Here is a 21536-nt window from a genome sequence, read left to right as displayed (position 1 = left end):
ACATGATGATCCAAAACCTATGGGATGCAGCAAAAGCAGTTCTCTAAGAGGGAAGTTTATAGCAATACAAGCCTACCTCAAGAAACAAGAAAAATCTCAAATAAACAATCTAACCTTACACCTAAAGGAACTGGAGAAAGAAGAACAAACAAAACCCAAAGTTAGTAGAAGGAAAGAAATCATAAAGATCAGAGCAGAAATAAATGAAATAGCAACAAAGAAAACAATAGCAAAGATCGATAAAACTAAAAGCTGGTTCTTTGAGAAGATAAACAAAATTGATAAACCTTTAGCCAGACTCATCAAGAAAAAGAGGGAGAGGACTCAAATCAATAAAATTAGAAATGAAAAAGGAGAAGTTACAATGGACACCGCAGAAATACAAAGCATCATAAGAGACTACTACAAGCAACTCTATGCCAATAAAATGGACAACCTGGAAGAAATGGACAAATTCTTAGAAAAGCACAACCTTCTGAGACTGAACCAGCAAGAAATAGAAAATATGAACAGACCAATCACAAGTAATGAAATTGAAACTGTGATTAAAAATCTTCCAACAGGGGCTTCCCTGGTGGCGCAGTGGTTAAGAATCCACCTGCCAATGCAGGTGACATGGGTTCGAGCCCTGGTCCGGGAAGATCCCACATGCCACAGAGCAACTAAGCCCGTGCCTAGACTCAAGAGCCACAACTATTGAGCCTGCGCTGTAGAGTCCATGAGCCACAACTACTGAAGCCTGGGTGCCTAGAGCCCATGCTCTGCAACAAGAGAAGCCACAGCAATGAAAAGCCTGTGCACCACAACAAAGAGTAGCCCCCACTAGCTGCAACTAGAGAGAAAAGTCCGCACGCAGCAATGAAGACCCAATGCAGCCATAAATAAATAAATAAATTTATATTAAAAAAAATCTTCCAACAAACAAAAGTTCAGGACCAGATGGCTTCACAGGTGAATTCTATCAAACATTTAGAGAAAAGCTAACACCCATCCTTCTCAAACTCTTCCCAAAAATTGCAGAGGAAGGAACACTCCCAAACTCATTCTATGAGGCCACCATCACCCTGATACGAAAACCAGACAAAGATACTACAAAAAAAGAAAATTACAGACCAATGTCACCGATGAATGTAGATGCAAAAATCCTCAACAAAATACTAGCAAAGAGAATCCAACAACACATTAAAAGGATCATACACCATGATCAAGTGGGATTTATCCCAGGGATGCAAGGATTCTTCAATATACACAAATCAATCAATGTGATACACCATATTAACAAACTGAAGAATAAAAACCATATGATCATCTCAGTAGATGCAGAAAAAACTTTTGACAAAATTCAACATCGATTTATGATAAAAACTCTCCAGAAAGTGGGCATAGAGGGAACCTACCTCAACATAATAAAGGTCATATATGACAAACCCACAGCAAACATCATTCTCAATGGTGAAAAACTGAAAGCATTTCCTCTAAGATCAGGAACAAGACAAGGATGTCCACTCTCACCACTATAATTCAACATAGTTTTGGAAGTCCTAGCCACAGCAATCAGAGAAGAAAAAGAAATACAAGGAATACAAACTGGAAAAGAAGAAGTAAAACTGTCACTGTTTGCAGATGACATGATACTATACATAAAGAATCCTAAAGATGCCACCAGAAAATTACTAGAGCTAATCAATGAATTTGGTAAAGTTGCAGGATACAAAATTAATGCACAGAAATCTCTTGCATTCCTATACACTAATGATGAAAAATCTGAAAGAGAAATTAAGGAAACACTCTCATTTACCATTGCAACAAAAAGAATAAAATGCCTAGGAATAAACCTACCTAAGGAGGTAAAAGACCTGTACTCAGAAAACTATAAGACACTGATGAAAGAAATCAAAGATGACACAAACGGTTGGAGAGATATACCATGTTCTTGGATTGGAAGAATCAATATTGTGAAAATGACTATACTAACCAAAGCAATCTACAGATTCAATGCAATCCCTATCAGATTACCAATGGCATTTTTTACAACTAGAACAAAACATCTTAATTTTGTATGGAGACACAAAAGACACCGAATAGCCAAAGCAGGCTTGAGGGAAAAAAACGGAGCTGGAGGAATCAGATTCCCTGACTTCAGACTATACTACAAAACTACAGTAATGAAGACAATATGGTACTGGCACAAAAACAGAAAGATAGATCAATGGAACAGGATAGAAAGCCCAGAGATAAACCCATGCACCTATGGTCAACTAATCTATGACAAAGGAGGCAAGGATATACAATGGAGAAAAGACAGTCTCTTCAATAAGTGATGCTGGGAAAACTGGACAGCTACATGTAAAAGAATGAAATTAGAACAGTCCCTAACACCATACACAAAAATAAACTCAAAATGGATTAGAGACCTAAATGTAAGACTGGACAATATAAAACTCTTAGAGGAAAACATAGGAAGAACACTGTTTGACATAAATCACAGCAAGATCTTTTTTGATCCACTTTCTAGAGTAATGGAGATAAAAACAAAAATAAACAAATGAGACCTAATGAAACTTAAAAGCTTTTGCAAAGCAAAGGAAACTACAAACAAAACGAAAAGACAACCCTCAGAATGGGAGAAAATATTTGCAAATGAATCAACGGACAAAAGATTAATCTCCAAAATATATAAACAGTTCATGCAGCTCAATATTAAAAAAACAAACAACCCAATCAAAAAATGGGCAGAAGATCTAAATAGAAATTTCTCCTAAGAAGACATACAGATGGTCAAGAAGCACATGAAAAGCTTCTTGGCATCACTAATTATTAGAGAAATGTAAATCAAAACTACAATGAGGTATCACCTCACACCAGTTAGAATGGCCATCATCAGAAAACCTACAAACAACAAATGCTGGAGAGGGTGTGGAGAAAAGGGAACCCTCTTGTACTGTTGGTGGGAAGGTAAATTGATACAGCCACTATGGAGAACAGTATGGAGGTTCCTTAAAAAACTAAAAATAGAATTACCTTATGACCCAGCAATCCCACTACTGGGCATATACCCAGAGAAAACCATAATTCAAAAAGACACATGCACCCCAATGTTCATTGCAGCACTATTTACAATAGCCAGGTCATGGAAGCAACCTAAATGCCCATCGACAGACAAATGGATAAAGAAGAAGTGGTACATATATACAATGGAATATTACTCAGCCATAAAAAGGAACAAAATTCCTATCGTAGAGACATGGATGGATCTAGAGACTGTCATACAGAGTGAAGTAAGTCAGAAAGAGAAAAACAAATATCGTATATTAACGCATATATGTGGAACCTAGAAAAATGGTACAGATGAACCGGTTTGCAGGGCAGAAATAGAGACACAGATGTAGAGAACAAACGTATGGACACCAAGGGGGGAAAGTGGCGGGGAGCGGGTAGTGGTGTGATGAATTGAGAGATTGGGATTGACATATATACACTAATATGTATAAAATGGATAACTAATAAGAACCTGCTGTATAAAAACATAAATAAAATTAAATTAAAAAATTTAAAAAAAATCCTATGATAAACCATAATGGAAAAGAATATGAAAAAGAATATATATATATATATATAACTGAATCACTTTGCTCTACAGCAGAAATTAACACAACATTGTAAATCAACTATACTTCAATAAAATTTAAAAAAATAAAAGAAGGGAGAACAAAGACACTTGTCTGAATGGTGGCGAAGCTGTCACAACCACAATTAACAGTTTCATAAATGCTCCAAAAGAGGGAAGGTGGAGTAGAAAATCTAGATCTGAGGTTGGCATCTGGCTTCTCCAAGCAGTAAAGTTTGGAGCCCCCTGGAGAAACTTCAGGAAAATCCTGGCAGCGGTTGAGTTGAGAGAGAAACTCCATTGTGTCTCTAAGGTAATAGATTAGGCAGACCCACCTGTAACATTTGGGAAACCAGGGCTAGAATACAAATGGTGGCCCATAAACCATATGTCTCAATATTTTAATGTTCTAAATCAAGCTAAAAAAACTATCCAATCAAGTGCATCTGATCTTCCTACCTTGACAAAAATACCGGCCTACTGACCCAGAAGCTGGATTTGAATGTAGGATTCTCAGAAGTTCTGCACTGAAACGTGGCAGCCTAGTGACAGCCATCTCCCGGTCCTCAGCCCGCCATCCACAGACACTCCCCTGCCCTTCTCCCTCCTGCACATTCCACACCCCAAAGGTCCTCAGGAGAATGCATGTGGACACCCCAGCCTTCACATCCAAGCTCTGTTCACATTCCTGCAAAGGAAGAAGATGGAACTGTTTTCATCTGAGAGAATAAAGTGATGAGAACTCTTCACCCTGGAAAGGAAAAGGATATATCCTTTAGTAAGTGAATGAGGTGGACATGGATGGACAGATTGACCCCTCACATTCTGGAATATTCTCTCTAGGAAGCACTTCTTCCAGCTTGAGGAAGTTAGATTTGAGACGTGAATTATTAAAGCTGCTGCACACAACAAACAAATGGAGCCTTTTAACCTGGGAGGAAAATAAAAGCTGAATGGAATTTGGTTCGTGAAGTGTGGGTGGGGGACGGTAGTCAGAGGAGGTCCAAAGGCAACATCATGGATAACCCCATGTTTGCCCTGCTATCGAGTCAACACCACGGTCAGAGCAAACAGTGCTGGCGCCCACGGCTCTGACCTAAGGAGGCCCTGTCAATCTTTATGCTTCTACATTTTTGGTTTTTTATGTCTTTATGTTTTTCCAAGTTGAGCTAACGTTGGCATCTCCTAAGCCTTTCCAATGACCTTGAATGCTTGCCTTTGGAAAGCGGCTACTGTCCACTTTGAAACTAAGGCATTTACCCATTCATTCATTCATTCGTTCATTCATTGAGCACCCACTGGGTATCAGCCTCTGGGTGCATGTATATCTCTTCCCTGCTGCTTATGATTTTCTTTCAAATATAGCCCCTGAACTTCCAGCTAATTCTCCCCACTTACTTCTTCCAAGTTCAAAAGTAGCCAGACCCTTCTTTCCCAGACTTTGCTTCCCTTTGAAATGTTATCCTCTCCAAGGCCAAGTGCAAACTCTTCCCAAGATCTATATCCAGACATCCTGATTTTTTTTTTATTCTATAGACTTTCCCATACAGGAGACCCATTGTGTTAATCCAGGTCTTCCAAGAAGCAGGTGCCAAAAGGGAATTAAATGCACAAGGATTTTATTAGGGGACACACCTACAAGATAAATGGGGTGGGAGCCAGGAGAGGTAGGGAGAGCGGTGAGGCCATGGGGGAGGGCAGGTCTGACCCCAGGTGAAGGAGGGAGAGCAGCAAGTTTGGGTAGAAGCATCTGAGGCTGCTTTGAAGTCTCTGGAAGGTTCTGTAAAACCGAGAGAGAGTCCTTGAGCCTAAGTGGGCCTTTAGGGGAGTCTTGTGTCTCCCAGGAACAGATCTGCCTCAGTGTTCCTGCGACGCTCCACCTTTGGCCAGGAAGTTCCCGTGGGAAGCGTGGCCTTAGCACAAACACATCAGCGATGGATTGGATTGCAGAGTGCAGCCACGGGGGCCTCAGTCAGGAATGCCCCTGTGTTTGGAAGTCTGAGAGGCACATTCTCAAGGTCACCTCAGATGCTAATTAACTTGGGTTGAAACGAGATTTCCTCTGTGCTTTCATGATGTCTTCAGTGGTTTCAATAGGAAATCCAGAGTTTAGCCTGTGTCTGTGTATGTGTGTGGGGGGGGATGTGTGTGCACACACGTATATGTGTATTTAGAGAACCCACTCCCGCAGCCACCAGGACCTCTCAGCAGCCTAATCTACATGGCAGGCCCTCAACCCCCTCTGCTGCTCCCTTTCAGATCATCCTGCTGGGCGACAGTGGCGTGGGGAAGACATCTCTGCTCGTTCAGTTCGACCAGGGCAAGTTCATCGCGGGATCCTTCTCAGCTACCTTGGGCATCGGATTCACAGTAAGTACCTCTGGGCTCGGGGGCCCTGCTGGGCCTCTGACAGGGTCCCGGCAGGAAACAGGTGGATGTTCACATTGGATCATTCAGGAGGTTTAATAGAAAGGCTATTTACCAAGATGCAGGCCATGGGTGGGGAAACCAGGAGGGATGGCCCAGGGCCCTTGGGCAGTTTCAAGGTGTCCATCCCACCCCGAGCCTGAAAAAAAGTGAGGAGGGCACCGTCACCAGAACCAGGGACAAAGAGGGCTGTGTGGAGGGCTGGGAGGAGCTGTCACCCTCGGTGGTGGAACGCAACAACCAGGGCAATAAATTGGCCCTCCTCCCATGGTGCTCTCCTCCTGCTTCCCCTCCATCTTCTTCTTGGGTTCCTCGTGGCTGAAGACAACTAGTAAGCAAGGGAATATCCTGATACAGACACAGGGCAAGAAGAGCCTGGAGAGGCCAAGGGATGGCTTAAAAGTTTAAGCACAATCCAAACTTGGCATTGTCATGAGGGTCCTAGGGTGCTGGCAGGTCAAGGGTTAAAGTTCAGGTTTTAGCCCTCTGTCTCTCCCTGGACACAGCACAGAGGAGCAACTCAAATTAAGGAAGCATCCTCAAGTCTTCTCTATTCCCAGCCCTTCTGTGGGCCACGAAGCCCTTGCTCTAGCTCACATCCCCATTTCTCTCCATTTTCACCATGGCTGCCGACTGCTGTCAGAAGACCTTGAACCCTGGGGAAGCCTTTGGAAGGGTCTCAGCCCTCTCTTGGACAGTGGCAGGAGCAGCACGACCCTGTTTTGGGGTCTCCAGAATCCTAGTCTCCAGAGATGCAGAAGAGCAAATGTCATTTCTTGGGCAGCATGGGTATATGAAAGGCCAGCCTCCGGGACCAAACAGAGCACCAGACCCGCGAGGTGCTGGGACACAGCAGAGCCACGCTGGTGGGAAGAGAGAGGGGACCCCCAGAATCTGGGCCTGCCCACTGGGTCACAGTGCAGAAGGCAAGGGCCCACGATGGAGCAGAAATGAGAGGCTGGCCAGGGTGTGCGCCAGGGCCTGGAGTCCAACCTGAAACACCAGCGCCCAGGGCTCTCCCGGGACAGGGAGCAGCTGGGCTCCGAGCGCCGTGAGAGGAGGGGCCGAGTCCCAGGGGGGCGGGGCCGAGTCCTGGGGGCGGGGCCGAGTCCCAGGGGGCGGGGCCGAGTCCCAGGAGAGTGTGGCCATCCTGGCAACCCCCAAGCCTTGGAACCGGGCTGCCATGAAATGAACCAGGATGGCGGTGTCAGGCGTCCTCCACCGCGGGCCCACGTCACCTGCCCTCAGCACCCAGGGCACACGGTGTCCCCACAGTCACACTTCTCACTCACTCCACCCCCGTCCTTCCGCCTGTCAGAGGACAGGAGGCAGAGAGTGGGGTGGGGGCTCTGATTCACACTCCACAGAGGCACAGGGGTGGGACCTGAAATTCTGCCACCAGCCTGATAAGAAACATGAGGCAACTCGCCCGTGAGAAGGAAGAAAGTGTGTGGTCAACAGGACAGGCTGGGCTCTTCCCCTCTCCTGGGCCAGAGCCTTCCAGAGCCTCGGCTGCTTGCCTGGCACTGGTCAGCACCTCAGGACAAAGCCGTGGGCAGCTTATGCTGAGTGAGGGCCTGAGGGCCCAACTCAGGCCTGAACCTGGGGTCTCCTGGGTCAATTACATGACCTGGGAGCAAAACGGGTACATAGTCTACCCCTCAGCTGGGACACAAACCTAGGGGAACCCCCATACTGGTGGTAGAGGGCAGGAACAACAGCCCATGATGGGAGCCACACCAAGGACAAGTGACTGACCCTGGGCCTAGACACACTGCCCAGTTATATACAAAGAGGTCTGCAGCTCTCGCTGAGAAAATGCCTGTCTCCTCCGCAAGCCCCCTTCCCACCCCTCATCTAGCACTAAGGACCCTCAATTCCTTTCCTTTCCAGAGACAGGTCTCTTTCCAACCCTCTGCTCAGAGCAGCTCGATCTTTGTGGAGCAGCTGAAGTCTCCTGTATTGTCTAACAAAGGGGCTGAAGGGCATTGGGGTCTCCTTCCAATATCATTGGTCTGGGGAGCCCCAGAGAGCTGGGCTGCAGGACACTCATTTGTCTGTCTGTCATTTGCACAGAGATTTGAAACACTGCCGACAGCTGGCCATGTGCAAGTGCCCTGTGGCCAGCCCTGGTTGTGGCTGAATTCCTGGTAACTGAGGTCCTGCTGGCCTAGCTCATAAAGGCTGAGTGCAGCCTGGGCAGCAGGAGAGGGGAGGAGTCCTTGATCTTCACTTTAAAGGAGACAGAGGTGGGGAATTCCCTGGTGGTCCAGGGGTTAGGACTCTGCACTTCCACTGCAGGACAGCAGGGGTCACCGGTTCGATCCCTGGTTGGGGAACTAAGATCCCGCATGCCATGCGGCCAAAAAAATAATAATAATACTAAAAAATAAAGGAGACAGAGGTACGTGGGGGGACCACCTGGGGTCTGCCCTCAGGCCACTTCTCAGAGCCTCTGGAGCCCAATGCTTCCGGAAGTGGGACCGGCCCAGGTCCTGGGTAGATGCCTCTCAAACCAATATCTTCCCCAACTACTCCATCATCACCTCCATCAAACTGGCTGCTGAGTCCCGCGGATGGGTTTACTGGGGTGCTGACACCGACCGGGCTCACGCAGTAGTTGCTCCAGCTGGCCCCTCCCCCATGCCAGTTCAGGTCCTCCTGGCTATCTCTTGCCTCGGTGTCCCCCAAACTCTCCAGTCTTGCCTGAACACTGCTGTAAAGTTCATCTTCCAAAAGCCTTGCCCCTGCTCCCCACCACCAAGCACCATCAGTCTCACTACCGCCTTCCAGTAAAGTCAAAACCCATCATCTGCCAGCTGAGGTCTCGCACAATTCAGCCTGGTGGTTTTTCAAACACTCATGTAGTGCACATAAACACCTCCGTTTTGTCTGCAGTGCAGGTCCCAAGCTCACCCACGCGCACGTGGGGACCGGGATTCGCATGTTGTCAGCTACCACGGACTCTGATGCAGATGCTCCACGTGCCTCAGCACCCCCCCCCAGCCTCTGTCTTGGTCTCCCCCCCACATCCTGACCCTGCACTCACAGGGCTGTGCATCTTTCCCCCCAGCTCTGGGGGTTTCTTCCAGCCCCCTCTGCTCGCCCCCCGATCTCCTCGGCTGCACACAAAGGCCCTCCTCTGAACAACCATGAGGTTTCACGAGGCATCATCGCCTCCTGTATCAGGAAGGGGTGTGGGTGTGTGGGGTGACTTGTGCACAGGAGGGCAGGGAGATCTGTTAGGGGTAATGTGGGGTGTATGTGCCTTCTGGATTTGGAGGTGATGAGAGGGGCTGGGGTCATTTAAGAGGCGCTTTCCAGGAATTCCTTGGCGGTCCAGTGGTTAGGACTCCTCGCTTTCACTGCCGAGGGCATGGGTTCGAGCCCTGGTAGGGGAACTAAGATCCTGCAAGCCCCATGGCACGGCCAGAAAAAAAAAAAAAAAAAAGAGGGGCTTTATTTGGAGGGTGATTTGTACATCTGGGGACGGCGTGAGACATGGGGGCCAGTTAGGGGGGTGTGTTTGTGCAGTGGTGTGTGTGTTGGTGGTGTGGGATGACCCGTGTCTGGAACTGTGATGTGGTGAGAGGTGTCTGGGGGGACGTGAGGTGTGTGCTTCGGGAGGTGTGGTCATTTAAGATGCGTGTTTCGGGGGGGTCGTGTAAGGCACTGTGTGTTTATGGTATGATACGAGGTGCGCCTGTGTTCATGATGTGACTTGTGTTTGTGGGATGATGTAGGGTATGTGTGGTTGTAGTGTGTCATGAGGCGTGTGTGTGTGATTGTAGCTGATACAAGACGGTGTACGTGGCTTGATCTGAGGTGTGCATGGCGTGAGGGGTACGTGTTTCTCTGATGCTGGGCGCGTGTGAGATCTGAGGTGTGTGTGTGAGTTGCGTGCATGACGTAAGGTGTCTATTTGTGGTGTGCTGTGAGCTGTGTGTGTCTGTGTGGGGTGTGAGGTGTGGGTGGGGTGATGTGTGCCTGGTGTGAGTACCTGGGGAGATGCAGGCTGCCCCGGCGTGTACACAACACTGAAGAGGCTGTCGGGAGGCCTGGACCTCCCAGGGGTTGTGCTCTCCAGGACACCCGTCTAAAGAGCCCCCCGTCCCTGAGTGGGCTGTGCTCCCTCCCTTTGGGGCAAAACCTGCCTCTCCTGCATCCCCAATTCTGAACACCCCTGATCCCCTCTCGCTTCTGCCTCACTGGCCGCTGCCCTTGAACGCCCCGCCTGACGCTGCAGTGTCCCACAGGACAGTGTGTAACACTCTGCATACAACCCAGCCAGGCCCCAGACCCAGCGGGCCACACAGGCATGGCCCAGAAGAGGGCAACCGGGCCTCCCCCAGTGCCACCAGCCCACTCGGACTCCGGTGCAGGGTACAGCAAGACAGCGTTTGTATTTCTCCACTACTCCTGGGGCGTTCACACTGATGGGCAACCGTCTCCATCCCAAACCTGTGTGCCACAGGACAAAGAGGGTCTTGGTGGAACCAACACAAACCACAGCCGGAGGCCAGAAATCAAGGCATCGGCAGGGCCACACTCCCTCTGAAGGCTCAAAGGGAGGGTCCTTCCTTGCCTCTTCCAGCTTCTGGTGGCTCCCGGAAATCCTTGGCGTTCCTTGGCTTGTAGCTGCAACACTCCCACCTCTGCCTCTGTCTCCACGTGACATTTTCTCCCTGTGTGTCCCTTCGTATAGGGACACCAGTCGTATTGGATTAAGGGCCCACCCTACTCTCCATGACCTCATCTTAAATAATTACATCCGCAATGACCCTACTTCCAAATAAGGTCACATTCTGTGTTACTGGGGTTTAGGACTTCAGCATCTCTTTGGGGAGCGGGGGGACCATAATGCAACCCGTATCAGCCTGGTCGGCAGTGGAAGGCCAGGGAGGACCAGGCCAGGTCCCCTCTCTCCTTCCTCCTTGGTCATTACCCACTTGCGCTGAAACCCTCTCCCCTGCAGGGTTCCTGGATGAGCCCTCAGGAGCCCGGAGCCCAGGACACTGAATGCACTGGGGCGTTATGTGCAGCCAAAGCCTCTGGCATCCAAACAGCAGGCAAGAACGCACGCCTGCAGGGTTGTGTAGAGCTGCTCCTCGCCCAGGTATGGCTCCCCGTTTGAGTCCCTCCCTGTGTGCAGATGAGGTTATGGTACAGCACTTCCGGCAAACAGCTCCAGCCGATGCCAAAAGTCACGTGGTAGGAGGCGGGTGGACACGCAGTCCCCTCGGGGCCTATGGTCACCCATAAGCCATGCCTGCCCCTTGCCCCTCACCCCAACATGTAGGTAACGAGGTGCAGCACCCCTGCCTCTCCTCACACCCCTCACACAGTTCCTTTGTAACGCACCCACCCTGTTCTGCCGGAACCTGACCTCACTTATATAAGATGTTGGGACAGCGTAATTGAATGGTTAGCCCAGACCAGGGCCCCTGAACTCCACTATGGACAACCCCGGGCGTACTCTCACCCTCTGTCACCAGGAGCTGCAGGGTTCCTTGGATGTCCTGGAGACTCTGCTCAAAATGATTCACCACAGGGACTTCCCTGGAGGTCCAGTGGTTAAGACTCTGCGCTTCCATTGCTGGGGGTGTGGGTTCGATCCCTAGTCAGGGAACTAAGATCCCACGTGCCAACACGGTGGGGCAAAAAAAAAAAGATTCAGGACTTCATGAATTCTTTTTTTTTTTTTTTAAACATCTTTATTGAAGTATAATTGCCTTACAATGGTGTGTTAGCTTCTGCTTTATAACAAAGTGAATCAGTTATACATATACAATATGTTCCCATTTCTCTTCCCTTTTGCATCTCCCTCCCTCCCACCCTCCCCATCCCACCCCTCTAGGTGGTCACAAAGCACCGAGCTGATCTCCCTGTGCTATGCGGCTGCTTCCCACTAGTTATCTATTTTACATTTGGTAGTGTATATATGTCCAAGACACTCTCTTACCCTGTCACATCTCACCCCACCCCCTCCCCATATCCTCAAGTCCATTCTCTAGTAGGTCTGTGTCTTTATTCCCGTCTTGCCACTAGGTTCTTCATGGCCTTTTTTTTTTTTTTTTTTTTTCATGAATTCTTTTGATACCAAACGTTTAAGGCCTACTCGGTGCCGACGGCCAGCCCTGCCTTCGGGAGCGCCTGGATTGGGAGGTGTGCGGGGAAGCCCACCTCGGAAGGCTCTCGGGGGTGGGGGGGCACATTCTGGGCGCAGCCCAACAGGTCAGGCGGAAATAGGAGGGGTCAAAGTCCAAGCACCGGCCAGGGGCCCCGAAGTGCAAATGTGCTGCAAGGTGAATATCCATCGGTCGGTAAACATAATTACATTCAGATGATGCCGAGCTGGGGTGTATTAGCAAAAGCGAAACTGCTTGAGAGCTGCGCTCGGAAGGCACGCCTCCTCGTGAACCCCGCGCCGCGCTGCCCAGGGGCGTCTCCAGCCTCCCCGGCCCCCGCCCCCGGAGCCACCTGTTGTCCGCCTGCTGGATGGAGCCCGGGCGCCGCCTCTTGGCCACGCTGCGCAGTGGTAACCCGGGCGCGGGTCCGCGGGTCCCAGCGAGGCCAGACCTTCCCCTGAAGGTGGGAACCTAACCCCGGCAGCTGGCAACCTTGGGGACCGGTCCTAGGGCTGGATCTGGCCCACGCTCTCAGGCCAGCGTGGCTCAGGGGGGCCCTCCTGGCCCTCGGGAGCTGACCCTGCGGTCTTGCGCGCCCCCGCGGGACAGCCAGCTCCCCGCCAGTGTCTTTCAGGTGGCGGACGGGGGGAGGAGCCTGCCGGGGTCCGGGCCGGGGCGGTGGAGGGGAGAAGGGGTGGGTGGAGCCTAAGGCGAGGCGGTTCCTGCGCCGTCCCTCGCCCGCCGCCTGCCCCAGCTCACCTCTGGTCCAGGGACATGACGGGCACGCCTGGCGCCGCTGCCACCCGGAATGGCGAGGCCCCCGAGCGCTCCCCACCCTGCAGTCCGAGCTACGATCTTACGGGCAAGGTGGGTGGGCACTGCACCCAGCGCTGGGGACTCGGTGCCGGCTCTGGGGGTCACCCCTCCCCGCGCTCTTTGCCCTGAGACCCCGGCCCTCCCCGCCCAAGACCCTTTCCGGCTGCGTCTGCGTTGGGCTCATCCCTTCCCCCCAGGCAGCCGGGTCTCCCAGAATAAGGAAGGAGGGTCGAGACAGAGCCCTGGGCCCATGCCAGCGTCCCGGGATCTGGGCTGGCTCCGTGGGAGAAGGGAGAGGAAGGTCGGAAGAAGCGAGTGCCTCCCCACCCAGAGGACCCCAACCCCATTTTCTTCTGCCACACTCCGGCCAATACGAGCCCCAGGAATCCCACGCTTCTAGGTAGGGTTTGAGCGCACAACCCTCCAGGGTACAGGCACCCGAAGCGCTGGGAAATAGGGCTGCCTGGCGACTCAGAAAGGACGCCCCCTGGCGGCGGGGGAACTTGCAGTTAATGCCCTTCTCCCAGTTTCCAAGCCTTAGGACTGAAGATCTTTAGGACCCCAGCTGCCCCCAGGTGCTACCCCTTCCCTTTCCACCCCTGCAATCACTGCCCACACCTTCTTCTGGGAGGATATTGCTAGCCAGAATGCAGACCCACATGGGAATTGTTAGAACCTGAGAAAGATCTGGGGCGTTAGGCACAAGTCTCCCACCTGGGAGAGCTTAAGTCAGTTGTCTGGGGCTGGTTCCCTCTGCGGGTGGCCCTGAACGGAAGCAGGTGAGGCTGGTGGTGGACACTGGTCTGTCTGCCCTCCCTCCATGCCCTTGGAGCAGGCAGGTACCAGGAACTCCGAAAGAGGTGCTGAGAGAGCCCAGAGCCTCCACTCTTCCTCTGTAGGGTTGGGGATAGATTAGCGAAGGGGCCGCCCATCTCTTGCTACCTGGCCTTGAAGGAGACCTGCCTCTTTCTGTGCCTTGGATTCCTCCTGCAACCCCCCTTGTTTCAGGGGAAGCTACTCTGCAAGTCACCCACCCAGAGCCGTTGCGATAAGCGTCCTCTGTGGGCTCCAGGCAGGAAGTCGGCCCCCAGTGTGTTCAGGGGAGGGGGAGCTGCTGAGGGCCAGCCCCCGGCCGCTGGGAACTGCCTGACCTCCTTGCCTGACAAGCCAGCTGGGTGTTTGCCTAGGAAGTGGCAAGGCTGGGCAGCTGTTTGTTTGGTGGACTTGCCTGGCTGGGTGGGTGGCATCATTTGCTCAAGGCAGCCGTCGTCTGTAGAGTACACAGGTGCTTGCCCTCCCTCCCTCTCTCCCTCCTTCCCCATCGGGTACTGCGACCCAGGAGCCAGGGAGGAATGCAGGCTCCAGAGGGCTCCTTAGCCCCCAGCCTGCCCTCTGGCCCCTGGGCCAAGCGGCATCTGTGGAGAGTTGGCCTCTGGCCCCCACCAGCCTTCGTGCCCGAGGCCTGCCTAGGAGACTGAGTCCAGGATGGTCTGGGAAGAGCCTGGTGGGAGCTCCCTGGGGAGGATTAGAGGAGCTGGGGCCACAGGCAGGCAGCACCCACCCCGGGCCACTCTTCTGGAGTCAGGTGGTTCATGCCAACATTGTTGACCCTAGACATTAACAGAGTCTAGAAAGGCCTCAAAGAAATTATCCCTCTTTCCTTCTAACCACTGTGGAAACTGCCACAGAAGGGTTAAGAAATCTTCCCGAAGTCCCCCAGTAATCCATGTACAAGCCAGGACCCCAGCCTTCATACACCTTTGGCTCAGCCCCCCACCTCTCCACCAAAGTTAGCTAATCCCATACCCCATGCCCACAGCAGGAAAGCCCTTGGGCTCCATTGTCAAGGTCAGAGCCTCAAAAATAACTCAAACCTAGTCCCTGCTCAGCCCATTAAGTATCAGCCCATTAAGGCCTGTTGGGAAAGTTCCAGCATTAGGTCTAGACCTCTGTTCTCCAAGATTGAGGAGTGACTGGACAGAGGGGTCCCCTCTCCCACCCATGGTCCCCAGAGAAGATGAGCTGAGACTGGCCAGACAGGAAAGGGACAGACATACACCACCACCCCCACTCCCTCCTGCTCCTCCACCTACAGTGACCCAGGGATGCCAATTTTCAGCCATTTGTCCCACGTGGGAGGTTTCTGCGGAAAGAACTTCAGACTAAATGTCTCTCTGCTTCAGTATACATTTCAACCTTCCCTAATTCATGCAACGCTTTTATAAACATAAAATGTCATTAGGAACTTCCAAATAAATGTAACCAAAAATAAAACACCCGAACAAAAGTAAGTTTAGAATATGCCTTTGCCAATGACAGAGCCGTGCCCCCATCAGATTCTGATACGCTCCCTTGGGTGGGAATCCCTGTCCGAGGTATTAACACTTCTCTTTCTGGCACCATAGCCCCGCCCACGTGTGCACACATGCGTGGAATACACACAGAGAGGGAAGGGATCCTAGCACGGTGCTGCGGGTGGCAAATGTGGCCAGAGTCGAGACCACATGAATGTGGTTGTTCTCTGGGGCCACAGAGCACGTTTGGGGTTCCTGTTAGTGCTAAGGTGGCAACTCAGGCTTCCAGGAAACCAGATGAGGACAGGAGGGTCAGAGGGAGAGCCTGAGAGGCAGCCGAAGCCAGGGAGCGTGGAGAGGAGAGGCAGGGTGGAGGCAGCAGCAGGCTTTTCCAGAAGCACGTGCCCTCGGGGCAGTCGGCACCCTTCCCTGGCTCTCCCTGGAAGCCCAGAAACTCGCCCCAGCTCCCCATTAACTGCCTCTGCCCCCATCTCCTAGGTGATGCTTCTGGGAGACTCAGGCGTCGGCAAAACCTGTTTCCTGATCCAATTCAAAGATGGGGCCTTCCTGTCCGGGACCTTCATAGCCACTGTCGGCATAGACTTCAGGGTGAGGTGGCTGCAGGCTCCTCCTCCCAGCAGCGAGCCAGGGGCTATGGCTCAGGCACTGGGGCGGTCCTCTCCTCACCTGCGCTGGCTTCTCAGGACTGCTGTGACTCACCCTAGGGCACGGGATGCTCCCCTAGGGACCCCAGACGTGGCCAGCTTAGAGGAGTCTGGGCTTGGGGAGGCTCCTGGCTCCCCTACAGGATGAGAAATGAGAGACTGAGTCTTAAAATCCTGCCCCCAGCCGGGCAGATATATCCCACAGGGCGAGCTGGGCACCCCCGGCAAGACCTGAGGCCAGCCAGCCTTTCTGGAGTCCCGGGGAGCACAGCACCGCACTGGGTCGAGGAGCTGGGCTGGCCCTGTGGGGAGAGAGCAGCTTGCCAGCATCCCTCCCTCTCACCTCGATGAACCCATCTTTACAAATCGGCATCCCAGGTGCCGAGGGCTCTGAGCATTGCACATGCACAGGGGCCAGGAGAGTGAGGGTCTAACCCTGGCAGGGGTGCTCTCAAAGGCCAGGTGCCTCCCACCCAGTGCGAGGGGAAGCTTCACTGAGGAGAACTAGTGGACAGCCAGGGGAAAGACGGCCCTGCAGATCCAGCCTCTGTGGTCCCCGAGATGCTGGTGGGCGTCTCATCTCTAAGAGCTTGGAGGCTGGGCTCCGCCTGTGCGCCTTGCTGAGCCCGGGCCGGGGCGAGAGGAGGGGTGCGGTCAGGCAGGTTCTCAGGCTCTCCCTGCCTTGGTGTGTTGTGAGAAGGGCGGACGGAGTCCTCAGAAGAGAGGACTCCAAAGTAGGGGTAGCTGGGGACAGAGTCCCACTGCCCTGATGGGGCGATCTGGCTGGAGACGTCTCCAGGGCTCACCGGACCCCTGTGGCCCTGGGGGGCAACCAGACAGGATGTTTGCTGTTCTGTAGGATTCAGCAGAAGGCAGAAACCAAGACTCCCCTGCCCTCCACGCCCACCTCTCCCTCTGCCCTTTTCTCTTTCAGAACAAGGTGGTGACCGTGGATGGTATGAGGGTGAAGCTGCAGGTGAGACCAGCGGCTGGGAGGGCTGGGGTGTGGGCGAGAGGATGGAGGAGCCTGCCCAAGCTTTGCACCCAACCACAGGAGGCCTGCGGCCCTGCGCTCAGCCTGGGCTAACTTCCTGTGGGGCCAGGAGAGGAAACGGCTTTTGTTTGTTTGATGTCTGCAGAAAAACCGTTCCCAGGCACCCTCTCTTCTGTCAAAGGCAGCAGCTCTAAGTGCCTTCAGACAAGCTTAGGCTCGCTCCAAATCCTCCCCAGTTTCCCAGGCCTCATCTGCTCTAGGAGGTTGGACACCTCTAATCCCTGGGCTGGGCAAGAGGCAACAGCACCGAACGAGCTTGAGAACTCGTTAACTACCACCATCCGGGACATCATCAGATGTTCACAAGCCCATGAGAAACTAAAGAAGGAAACATCTCACCTCCCCACCCATCTCTCGTACCACAACATGGCTTTCCTCTGCCCAGTACAGTCCCTGCCCCCTTCTGACCATTTGTCCATCCCTTCCTAGATCTGGGACACCGCAGGGCAGGAGCGGTTCCGCAGTGTCACCCACGCTTATTACCGAGATGCCCAGGGTAGGTCCCTCACGTGCTCCACCTCCACCCCCCCTCCAGCCCACTTGTAACATCCACCCTTCTGCCCCAAGTTCCCCATGTGACCTCTCTCTCCCCCTCCAGCCTTGCTCCTGCTGTATGACATCACCAACAAATCTTCCTTCGACAACATCCGGGTAGGTCCTCCCCACCCACCACTCATGAGCAGGCAGGGCAGGGCCTGTGCAGGCCAGGGCTGCTTCCTGCTTTGTGAGAATGGGTGGAGCATGGAATACTGCTGCCTTGTTAAAAACACCCGAGCTGTGACTCAGAAGTAATAAACTACTCCTGGGTAGTTGATCGGCGTGTGGGCATAAAGGCCAAGCAGGCTGTGTGCCACCTGCTTATCCCTGACTGTGATTCATGGAGCATTTCATGACAAAATGTTCAGAAAGTGCCCAGCTCCACCCTGGACAATTACCCACAGAGACCAAGGGGAGAGCCCAAGCAGAAAAGTCTACCCATACATCCACCCCAACTTTCAAGAAGGTGACTCAGGCAGATAAAGTGAGTGGCTCTGTCCTCACAAGCAATCTATTAACTAGTCAAGACAGTAATTCAACAAATACAAACACTGACTCTGTGCACAGCACGGTGAAGATTTCACATGCTCCCTGACCTCAAGGGGTTGACAAGCAAACTGGGGGAACAAGACATACAGATATAAAACTGCTTATAAACTGGATGGAATCCATGGCACTCCTACTGCCACCTCCAGCCCCATGCTCATGGCAGACATCACTAATCAATCACAGTATTTTTGATCACTGAGCCCTTATGGGGCCTTAGAATCCTCAACAGGGCACTCGAGGAGACTGCTGGTGACTACCAGCTGATTTATGAGATAAAGCCTCTGTCACCTATGTCTTTCACAGAACTGAGAGCTACACTGCAAGGGGTTTAGAGCTACTCAGGACTGGAGAGACCCAAACAAAGATGTAGATGAGAGAATGCACAGGGCATTATGATCGGTGTTCAGGGGCAGTGAGTAGTCCAGGATAATCCACAGGGCAGAAGAAGGAAAGGCAAGAGGGAGGAGGGGAATGGCTGGGGCTCAGCGCACCCTCTCCCACAGGCCTGGCTCACTGAGATTCACGAGTACGCCCAGAGAGATGTGGTGATCATGCTCCTAGGCAACAAGGTGAGTGGCTCCAGGGCAGGGTCAGCCCACCCTTCTCCCACTGCCACAAGAGTATTAGCTGGACATCCTTCCAGCAAAGCACTCTTTACAGCCTCCAGTTCAGGAGTCAGACCTATCTGGAGGCTTCAGCCCATCATATCTGCCCTCTTAAAGCTTTGGAAATGGCCCCCTGCAGGGAAAGGTCAAGCTGCTTCCTGAGAGATCCAGGGATGACCAGCTGCTCAGCCCCTATTAGATCCTAGGGACTAGATACACGGATTAAGAGCTAAGTGTGGAAAGGGTTCACCTCAAATACTGTCAGCCCTTCGAGGCTGGTCACCACCCCCTTGCCAAGCAGAGTTACCCACCTCCCTGAGTTGGGGTGAGATTCCCCCTGCTGGGAGCTGGGTAAGAACTTGAAGAAGGCAGAAGCCCTGGCCCCAGGTGGATCATACCACCCGCAGTCCCGCAGGCTACCAGCAGAGGGCGGGCAGTGCCTGCTCCCAGGGCAGAAAGCTGGGCCAGCGGGGCAGGAGAGGGGCCAGCTGGGGTCAAGGCTTCCTTCCCCAGAGTGACTCACCTGGGCTTGACAGGCGGATGTGAGCAGTGAAAGGATGATCCGTTCAGAGGACGGAGAGATGCTGGCCAGGGTAAGTGACTGCCTGGGGGGAGGGGGAGGGGTGCGGGGGGCAGCCGGAGACCGGCCACTGAGGATAACGTCACCCTGGCAGGAGTATGGAGTTCCCTTCATGGAGACCAGCGCCAAGACGGGCATGAACGTGGAGCTAGCCTTTCTGGCCATTGCCAAGTGAGCGCTGGGCCGGGAAGGGAACGTGCAGGGCAGGGCGGCACCATCTGGGAATTCAGTAGGGCCTGGCCCTTGGCCCAGTCCCCCGGCCTAACTATATTCTGCATTCGGAGGCCCCCTGGCCCCGGGCCGTGGGAGTGGGAGAAGGCTCAGTTCCTCACTGCCTGCCCAGCCCATTTCTTCTTCCTCTTCAAGGGAGCTGAAATACAGAGCCGGGCGGCAGGCTGACGAACCCAGCTTCCAGATCCAAGACTACGTGGAATCCCAGAAGAAGCGGCCCAGCTGCTGCTCTTTCTTGTGAATCCCAAGGGGCTGCGAGGACGCTCCAGAGACACACAAGGACGCAGCCTTCTCCCTCAGACCTGGTTTATTCTAAGTGGCTGAGCCAACGAGGAGAGAGTTGGGGGACCCAGTGCACAGCCCCTCCGTACTCCTGCCCCTATTCTAGCTGCTGTAGCTTCCCTGCACCCCCGGAGGAGGGTAAAATACTTATATTTCATTTTAATGATACATAATCTAATCAAAAGGGCACCAGAAAGCGGAGGAAGGGAGCTGGTGCCCCTTTTGCCTTCCAGTGCTAGGACTCAGGGGCCTGGGCCTCCCTCCTAACCACGATGAGGGTGATATTGCTTCAGCTCAGCACCAGGGGGCACTGGTGCACTTCTGGGGTATGAGGCAGGTAGTGACCCCATTCCCACCCTTCAGCTGGCAAGAGGCTGAGCAGACCCAGGCCTTCATTTCCTCCGGCTCCGCAGAGAACAATCTTCCCCAATAAGACAGGGCCCTTGTGCCGGGAGCTAGACCAAAGCCTCGGGAAGATAAGAGATGTGGAGATTGGGCGGGGACCCAGTTCCCTGGGGCGAGGTAGGGAGAGGAGTAACAGAGATTAGGTCTGTCTGTTTGGCTACCTCTGGCCTTACTAGCCCCTCTCTGGGAGGTGTACCCCATTTCCCCCAGCCCACAAGCACATTAGGGCACCTGGAAACATCTGGATCCTATTCGCTGGACCTCAGATCCCAGGGGAGCCCCTCCTCCCTGAATCCCTGGCCTTATCTTCCTACCTTTCTGCCTGTGTCCCCAGACACCTACAGTTACTGATAGGGAAAGGTTATTCTTCTGTCCCAATCCTTTGGCAGGTATGCAGCCCACAGGCTACTTCTTCAAGCCGCTGTAGTACTTCCACTGGATAAAGAGCCAGATAAAAAGAAAGCCCTGACTCCTGGAGTAGGTGGGAGGTAGAAGTGAGCAAACCTCACCCCATTGTGTAACCCCTAAACCCAGGTGCCATCTCCTCCCTGATCAGCCACATCCCTTTCTTCTCAGATGGACATTAGGGCCCAAACTGCTTTATCTCCCTCCGTACTGAGCCTGGTTAGGGAGTGAGAGGTTATCCGTTTCTGGGAAAATCAACGCATTGTATGCAAAACAAGGTCATGTGGGTGGGGAGACGGGCAGCAAGGAGTTTACATGGGGCCAAGGTCACATGTCTCCCAAAGCCCTGACCCCAACAATGGGAAGAGGGCAGGAGACGTGAAGATTATGACCTAGAGGCACCTTTACTCCAGCTCTGTTCACCAGGGGTGGGGAGATGGGTGAGAAAGGTATGCACTGTACATTTCTGAGGTTGCTGCATTTGCTTTCAAGGCAGAAATCTTGCTCCCAGAGCAGAGTCAGCAGCTTCAACTCAGGCCGATAAGGAAGGTCTCCAGGCTTCTCCCAGGCAGAGCAGGGAGGAGCCTGACCTTGCCGGGTTCTTCTGGGGCCCAAGGCAGGTCGCAGGCAATCCAATCACATGGGCTGCTCTGGGCCTCTAGCATTTGTGTTTTTCAGAAGTAAATGGCAGTATTTTGGAAAGTACACCCTGTCCATTGCTTCTTTGAGGTGCACATGATGCGGGGGTGGGGTGGGTGCAGGGGCGGATCATGTTGAAAGGATTGTTGTTGCTTGTCACTGATTGCCAAAATCATTTGATCCTCATCCTTCAATGTCCCCAACTGGTCACCTCACCCCTAACAGACTGCCCCCAGCCTCTGTGACCCGCCTCTCATCTGAAAGTGGGAGCTGAAAGCAGGTTTATCTTACGGTCCTAATCATTTTTCCTCC

The 21536-nt window shown here is 52.8% G+C and overlaps 1 protein-coding gene across 3 annotated transcripts in view; it reads left to right on the top strand.

Moving 5' to 3' along the window:
- Window positions 1-21290, top strand: part of RAB37 (RAB37, member RAS oncogene family) — a 71971-nt gene extending 50681 nt beyond the window's left edge. Inside the window, exons 1-9 of one of the 3 annotated variants that reach the window (XM_007185621.2) lie at window positions 12937-13029; window positions 15771-15881; window positions 16872-16913; window positions 17421-17487; window positions 17590-17642; window positions 18581-18646; window positions 19219-19275; window positions 19357-19433; window positions 19629-21290. In XM_007185621.2, the coding sequence (XP_007185683.2) occupies window positions 12937-13029; window positions 15771-15881; window positions 16872-16913; window positions 17421-17487; window positions 17590-17642; window positions 18581-18646; window positions 19219-19275; window positions 19357-19433; window positions 19629-19734 (672 nt within the window). In that variant the 3' untranslated portion in view covers window positions 19735-21290. Of the gene's footprint in view, window positions 1-5866; window positions 5978-12936; window positions 13030-15770; window positions 15882-16871; window positions 16914-17420; window positions 17488-17589; window positions 17643-18580; window positions 18647-19218; window positions 19276-19356; window positions 19434-19628 lie in introns of those variants that run through there. The other 2 variants (XM_007185622.2, XM_007185623.2) reach the window with 2 other exon arrangements.
- Window positions 21291-21536: the final 246 nt, after the last annotated feature.

The sequence above is a fragment of the Balaenoptera acutorostrata genome, chromosome 20, assembly GCF_949987535.1.
Source record: "Balaenoptera acutorostrata chromosome 20, mBalAcu1.1, whole genome shotgun sequence".
In the NCBI taxonomy this organism is placed as follows: domain Eukaryota; kingdom Metazoa; phylum Chordata; class Mammalia; order Artiodactyla; family Balaenopteridae; genus Balaenoptera; species Balaenoptera acutorostrata.
Note: the sequence above shows the minus strand (reverse complement) of the source record. Positions and strands in the feature narration are given on the sequence as shown.